The sequence below is a fragment of the Lipotes vexillifer genome, unplaced genomic scaffold (genome assembly GCF_000442215.2).
Source record: "Lipotes vexillifer unplaced genomic scaffold, Lipotes_vexillifer_v1.1 scaffold977, whole genome shotgun sequence".
Classification (NCBI taxonomy): Eukaryota; Metazoa; Chordata; class Mammalia; order Artiodactyla; family Lipotidae; genus Lipotes; species Lipotes vexillifer.
Window position 1 is genome coordinate 463,553 of NW_006783088.1, and position 8,388 is coordinate 471,940.

Here is an 8,388-nt window from a genome sequence, read left to right on the forward strand (position 1 = left end):
CGGCAGGCGGACTGTCAACCACTGCGCCACCAGGGAAGCCCCATGCTAATATTTTTAAGGTTCCTCAAACACTATGGTCTCCTGTGCCTTTGCAAATGCTTTTCCCATTTTTTAATATAAAGCTCTTGAGCCAACCACCTGTCAACTGCTCACACACACGATTTTCATTCTGGTAACCCCTTCCTCATTGCTGGACTCCTCCTCAATCACATCTCCTCTCAGAAGCTATGTCCAGGACCCAGGGCACTGTGCAAATACTACTCTTAGAGCAACTGCCACACTGTGCTGTGATTTGTCTGTTTCCTGACTATCCTATACAGTATGTTGAATATTTTCAACTTAATAGTAATGTTTTATTACTTCGTACATCATCTGCATTTCTCTATCAAACACATGGGGCAAGGTGAGTTGATAATATTTGTGCAAAATGAGCATAAGCTTTTCACAGTGTTGAACTTTTGTTTCTTTATCCGTTTCTTTAATCTCTAAAGGGGATGCCAGTTTTTCAGATCTCTAAGTGCTTCATTCCTCTGCTTTAAGGAAAAAGAACACCTTGGCCCCATAAAACCTGGTCAGAACAGACTATGATGATAAGAAACACAAAATTGCCTCTCTAGGCATTTCTTCTCAAAAAAGAAAAAAAATCTAGTATAAATCTGAGTAGCTCATTAATCCAATCACAATGTTTGGATCAACTGGAAAAAAAGTGGGGGTAGTTAGTCCAAGTGCTATTAATAACCTCCTTTGATAAAGTCGTGACATTGACAGTGAAGGTGATGATGCAGATAATGCACAAATGCCAGTCACTTCTGCATAAACAAATGAATCAGATCAGGGTGACAACAATCTCTTTCAAAGACCCAATAAATGCTGGAGAGGGGATTTCTGCATTGGATGGAGGTAGGACATTTGCCTTCCACCGTCTCTTCTGGCTCTGGGGTGTCTATGTTTCCGTGAGACAACAAAATGATTTCTTCACCTGGATTTTCTTTGCCCCAGGAATCTCATTTTGGGGCTTTGAAGGCAGCGGAGAGAAGAGAGATGGCCCTGGGAAGGAATATCAGCACGATGACCAGTTTCATCCTTTGGGGATTTTCAGAGCATCCAGAGCTGCAGGTTACCCTCTTTGTACTGTTTCTGGGGATCTACTTCCTGACTCTGGCTTGGAACCTGGGCCTTACTGTCTTGATTGCCATGGAGTCACCCCTCCACCCCTCCATGTATCTCTTCCTTTGTAACTGTCCTTCACTGATATTTCATACACCTCCTCTATAGCCCTTAAGATGCTCTGTGATTTCTTCAAGGAGCAGAAGACCATCTCCTTTGTGGGCTGTGAGGCTCAGTTTTTCTTCTTCATTGGCATGGTAAGCACAGAGGGCTGTCTCCTGGCAGCCATGGCGTATGACTGGTACGCCGCCATCTCCAACCCTCTGCTCTACACAGCCTCCATGACACCCACCGTCTAATGGGGATGGCCATCACAGCGCACGCTGGAGGACTCCTCACCGGATTGGTCCAAACCACCGCTATATTCTGGCCCCATTGCTGTAGGCCACGAATCATTAACCACGTTTTCTGTGACCTGCCACCCCTGCTGGTCTTGCCTTGTTCTAGTACCTCCCTCAGCCAGGTAGTGAGCTTTCTTGTTGCGTGTACAGTTGGTGGGACTTCAGCTCTTGTTGTCCTGGTTTCCTATGGCTACACCATGGCTGCTGTCATGAAGATCCATTCAACCCAAGGGCCAACAAAGGCTTTCAACACCTGTTCCTTTCATCTGACCACAGTGATTCTCTTCTATGGCTCTGGTCTCTTCTCAAATCTCCATTCTAGTGCTGGCTACTCATTAGACCGAGATAAGGTGGTGTCCATGCTCTATGGAACTGTGATTCCCATGACGAGCCCCATCTCCCCATCAAGGAGATCAAAGATACACTGAAAAAGCTCGAGGAGAGAAAGAAGCAGATGTCCTCTCTGTGTCTTATAGTTCCTTGAGTTTAAAAGAAAAAACAAACAAAAATCCCTTAAGTTTTGCTATATGTAATCATAATAATAAGTGGCCCACTTATCATTAGTAATAATAGGAATCTGAATAATAAATTAAAGAAACTCTTTCAAATAAGATCCCCAACCTACATGCCTACTGTGTAATTAGGCTCTACAAAGGTTTGTTTCTTCCTTTTACTTTTCTTGTCATAGACTGGTAGGGTTTCAATTTTGATCACTTGCAATAGAAAATAAATATGCTTTGCTATGATATTCCTTAGCTTTATGGCCTCAGGTGCTGTGTCCAGGATGCCTTAGAGCCAGCTGGGGCATGGCCTAGGACCATGAGCATTGATTAGAGACCTGTTTACAAAACACCACTCATACTAGTGCATTCACTATTGGGGACAAATTTTTTGTTCCCTTTGCCTTGGATACCTACCTATCCAAAGGTTGATACTGACCAGGAAGGCTGACTCTCTGACCTGAGAGCCCTCATTGAATTGGATTCAGCAGTGGTTACTCGGAGCTAGCAAAGCAATAGGGTACCTGTAAACTGTGTGTGAAAAGAGACCAGGGTCACATCTGTGGGGTCATGGTGTCCCCTGGGGTCAGAAATAGGGACCTAAACCAGCAGATCCAAAGATGTGAAATCACAGTGAGCAAAGAGCAGAAATAAGGGTAAGGGAGAAGCCCTAAAGGAGAGCAGAGTGCCATACGGTTAATTTTCTTGGCTGAAACTGCCTAGTGACTGGGTGGGACCCGATTTAAGGAACAGAGTCAGAGAAGAGAGTCTTCCTCTGGCAGCTCTGATTCCATATCTGTTCCCTAGACCAGCTTCCACTCTTGCTCTTGTGTGGATATTTGACTTACTCTCTGTTCTCACCTCATCCCCAATTCACTTTCACTCCATATACTAGAGTTTGTATCTTTTCTACTGTTGCTCTGGAATTTGAATGCAGCCTGTTCCGTGATTCTGGCACCCCTGCTTTCATTTTCATGCATTATCTCAGAAGGGGCCCCTTCTGTGTCCTATCCCAGATCTCTATGGCATGATTTGAGATAGGACAACCAAGTCAGTGAGTTTGCAGCAGAATTGAACGTGGATTTTAATTTGTCTTTGATCCTATTCTAAAGATGGTTCTTGAGCAAAGGACAAACATTTATGAAGTCTTGCTTCTTTAGTGGCTGTGTATATAAATCACGGTAAATCGTGACTGCCTTCCCTAAGTTGCATCAACTTTGGCTATAACTCTTCTGCTTCAGTCCTTCTTCCAGTTCATGCTGGTATTTGATCCATTCTCTGACCACTTGGATTACTGGGAGTTTATGTATAGGAGGGGTATGACTTTGAAGTTTGTCTGTAAAGCCTTCCTTGGTCCTTGACTCTTTCAGACATAGCAAAGAGTTACTGCAATGTATTCCCATAGCATCCTCTATTTCATCCATCAGCTCCTACAACACTACTATTTTTTTCTTGTTTATTTATCTTCCTTCTACTCAAGTTGTAAACTACTCTCTACTGTTTCCCTGAAGCGTAAGCTATGACTGGGACAAACTCTGTGTTAATAAATATTTGTTAACTAAATGAATAAATAAATCCAAATTCACTTGGTAGATGATTTAGAGATTCATCTTAGGCCAAAGGAAGGAATTAACACTTATTAGAAGCTTATTATATGTCAGACATTGTTCTCAGAAGCTTTTAAAAACTTCATTTCAACTCTATAACGTACAAATTCCCTATTAAAAAAAAAATTAAAACACCATAGGTAAAGGAATGTTTAAACCAGAACCCTCAATTTTAATCCCTTCCTGGTCTCCCCAAGAGGTAGCTATGGTTTAATGTTGGCAGACATGTAAATTTATACTTTTTCTGCTTAATAATATTCATATATGTACCAATCAAAAATATATCGTACTGCTTTATGTGGCTCTCTATGTATTCACATAAATGAAATCATATTGAATGATCATTCTATACCTTGATTTTTTAAAATTCAATCATTATTTCCTGGACCTCTTTCCATATTATACATATAAATCTACCTTATTCTTTTTCATTGTTTCGTAGAATTGATATGCCAAAATTTATGTACCTATTCCTCCCTGATGGACATTTAGGTAGTGTCCAGTTTTTGCTAGTTTATAACAAACAGTGTTGCAACGTGCATGCGTGTACATACACTTCCTGCTAATATGCACTGTTATGGTAGAAACTGAGAAGTTGAATTGCTGCTTATAGGTCATGTATATTTTTAAATTTTAATAGACACTGCCAAGTTCTCTCTAGAGCGGCTACCAATGGACCCTCCTGTCAGCAATATAATAGGGCAGCTATCTCTTCATACCCTTGGTGAAGGATGATACTAGCAAACTGATTTTTTTTTTCCTCCCTGATGCCTCTTTAAATGTATTCTTTTAATCCTTGAAATGATCCTATTAGATAGGATTGTTTATTGTCCTCATTTACTTACTACAGAAAGTCTCTAATATACACATTTTTTTTCTTTAGTTTTCACAACCACATTATGAGATAGGGGTATTAATCATCTTTATCTAAGAGATGAGATATGAAAGACTCGGGAAGGAGGTTACATAACATACACAAAGGCACACACTAACAAGCTAAGGAGAGCCTAAGTGCATGTCTAGATGACACCAAGGCCATTAATTGAAAATACATATTCTTACATGTATGCTTGGCATAATCCAGAGATGAAGAAGGAAATATTAAAGCAAATTCTGTAAAAAAAAAAACAACAAAAAACAACAGAAAAACAAAAAATGACGAATTTCTCAAGTCAGGCCTGATTTCAGTGCATAAAGAGAAAGGAGGACTGACTGACTTCTGTTAAATAGTTAGGATTAGTTTCAATAAGATCACCACTTAAGTTCTATACCAGGAGCTTTATTTAAAACAGTAATTTAAAAAGCATTATTCAAAACTAGATATGTTAATGGAACAATTTTATGAATGGCTTTATTCCCAAATAACAATGAAACAAGGAGAAACCAAAATGTTAAAACAAAACCAAAATTGAATTAGTAATGAATGAATAATGTTCTTCAAAGGTAACAATAGTAATGAAACTCCAACCCAACTTATAGCATCTGTTTCTATATTCAGATAAAGAAATGACCAGTTGTGCTGTAGGCTCTGGTGAAGGAAAAGTCTTGAGAGGCAAATGTATCAAGACATCAGGGTTAGGGGGATAATAAGAGGCAGGGCAGGTTGATGCCTTGAAGTTTCCCTCTGGATTAAGCCAGATAAAAAAGAATTTAGCAGACAACATTGTATCAGCATATCCATAGTGAATGGTTTATAGTGGAGGACCCCAGAAGAGTTTTACACTCTAACTGCTTTCCTATCAACAATTTTTCCATATTTGTCCCATTAACACTGTGAATTGCATCATTGAATATGGAAACACAAGCTCTTTCTACATTGATTGCTGAGAAGTTCTGAGTAAAATTTGTGACTCATCTGTAGCAAGAATTTAGGTAACTCTTATGAGCACTTTTATTCTTACTCCTGGCTCTACTCTGCAACTCTACTTTTTTCTTTCACCACTCTTCTAATCTGTTATTTTGTACATTTTATATATCTTTGGAAGCTGCTTGCTCAAACATTTTGGAACCAAGTAGAATATAAAGATAACCAAAGAGTTTGCTTTACCCACCACATCGGTGCATTAGAAAGGGAATCCATTTTGGTTCTTTGGGTCACCTATATCTCTAACCTTAGCTGAAATCAAACTTATCTGCCTCATCTGTAGTCATCCAAGACGCCTTTTCCATCACTCTCCCCATTCTCTGTCTCTTTCTGTTTCTTTCTCTCTGCTTCTCTCATCTGTCTCTGTCTCTCTGTGTCTATCTCCTTCTACTTCTGTGTCTCTCTGTGTCTCTGTCTGTCTCTATCTCTGTGTGTCTTGCAGGACCACCCTGACCCGCTGGTCCAGGTTGAGACCTTCCTCTCTGGTCATTTATAACCCTCTACTTCCTTTTCCATATAAAGCATCATTGTTCAGTGTCTATCTTCCCATTAGACTATAATCTCCATGCAGAGCAAGTGGTGCCTGACATGTAGTATTTGCACAATAAGTTTTTGTGAGTACATTAATAATTTGCTCTATCTCAGAACATTTTTAGTCGTCAGTGATCTCCTAGTGACTAGTCTATTCCACTCCCCTCTTTCACAAATAAAGAACTGAGCCTCTGGGTGGTGAAATAATTTGCAAATGACTCACAGCTGGCTACTGAAAGCACTTCTTTCCAGCCCAGCAATCTTCCCATGTCTACACAACAGCTGGCCATTACCATCAAAATCTTACCCAAACTGTGGTGAAAGGTTCTATAAGAAAGAATGCAATATAGTCTAAAAACCATATTGCTTCACAGTCCGGCAGCTTTGACTTCCTGTTTTCAGGGAAATCTTGCCACTTCAGCTCTGTCTCATGAATTTTATGGCTAGGGAGAATTTTCTCCTTCTCATCATAATTATAATGCCCCAACTGGAAGAAACTGTAGAAACTGTACATAGACTGGCAGTTTTCAAACTGTGTTCCAGGGACCCTGGTGATCTGCCTCCTCCAAGTGGTGAGAAGGAAATGAAGCCATTGGGCTTTGGGGCTCTGGCCCTTGTTCATCGGAGGCAGCTCTTCTTTCCCATGAAAGTTTCCATGAAAGACTGCATTTGAAAATAAGTGTTCCACAGATAAAATCATGTTTATAATCTACAAATTTAATACAACCCTCTAATTTGGGGAATTAGAATTAGGAAATAGAAGCCCAGAGGAGAGAAGCAATCTGCAAGAGAACAACGAGGCTGGGATTCAAACTGAGTTCTCCCGCCTCCCTGTGTCTTGACCACGCATTTTTCTCTACACACACACACACACACACACACAGACATACACACTACACACACACACATACACAGACACATACACACACTGCACACATACATACATGCACTACACACATACACACACAGACACATACACACACTACACACAGACATACACACATACGTAGACACATACACACATGCGCACACACATAGACACACACGCTACACACACATACACATACACACACTACACACATACACACACACTACACACAGACACACAGACACATGTTCACACACATACACACATTCACATGCACTCACAAACACACACTAACACACACATACACACTCACATATACACACACTCACAAACACATACACACTCATAAACATACACTCACACATACACACACTCACACAGTACACACTCTCACACACGTAAGTGTGGAAATGAAGGGGAAGGAGGGAAGGAAACGGTTCTCGTTGACATCCTACTGTCTGTAAAATTGGTCCGAGATCTTTCTCCACCAAAGGACCTCGGCTTTCTCCATCCTTCCCTCCCTCCATCTCACGCGGTAAGCAGCTGCTCTCCGTGCCCCATGCCTCATGAAACATTCTGTTCTCGTCACTTCCTGAGGAAGCTGTTCTCCATCTTTTTCCAGGGGATGCAGGGAGAGGGAGAGCAGAGCACATTAGAAGCCCGACTCTCCCTGCAGAAGGAGAGCTGTTCCCTCTGGAGACAGGGTCTCAGACTGTAGTGAAGGTGTTCTTTTACTGGGAGGAAGGAACGTGACAGCAGGAAAGTTTGTTCTCTAAAGCCCTTGTGCCGCAATGTATGTGCCCGCACCCCCATTATACCTATGAAAAAGTTAACTGTACAAAATAATCATAACAAGAGAGGATTTGGCTGGTTGAGCTGACCCAGGGGAGACTCCCACACCTTAGACACACAGGCACAGACCCATTTCTGCAAACACAAAGATTCAAGCTCAAAACCAAGAAAGGGAAATCTACGGGTGCTAGAAAGAGAGCGCTCACAATCAGAGCAGCGAGTGGGTACTTAAGCCTGTGGCTGAGGGACATTCGGAGCCAGATGCCGACCTCAGAGCAGAGTATTGGGGCTTTAAGGGCTGTGGGAGATCACCAGGCCACTGGTCCTGTGTACAATGTTCAAGGGAGGCTGGAACCATCCTGGGAGTCAAGAAGCACTGCCTCTGCCACCACCTGCGGATGAGGAAAACTCCACCCACGCGCCCGTGGAAAATGGCTAGGATTCCTGCCATCTTAACAGAGATCAGAGAACCCCAGGCATGTGTTGACACAGATGGAAGGTCTTAGTTCACATCGACTCCAAACCAAGAAATTAACACAAACTCTGGTCAGTATGATTATAAGGCCTCAGCAGAGACAAAATGTAAACCACCTTGGAGGAACAGCTGAACAAATCGGTGCAAACCAGCCTTGCACAGCAAACCTCAGTGGAAAAGGGGCTCGAGTCACAAATGTCAAACCACACAGGGAAATAAGTCACCAAGAGGAAGTTTCAGCAG

The 8,388-nt window shown here is 41.7% G+C and overlaps 1 protein-coding gene across 1 annotated transcript; it reads left to right on the top strand.

The window, feature by feature from the left end:
• The first annotated feature begins 1,041 nt into the window (after nt 1-1,041).
• On the top strand, nt 1,042-1,936 carry LOC103072945 (olfactory receptor 5A2-like). The gene is given in 3 exon segments (XM_082931013.1): nt 1,042-1,237; nt 1,240-1,461; nt 1,464-1,936. Coding segments are annotated over 3 exon segments (891 nt in total).
• The last annotated feature ends 6,452 nt before the right edge of the window (nt 1,937-8,388 follow it).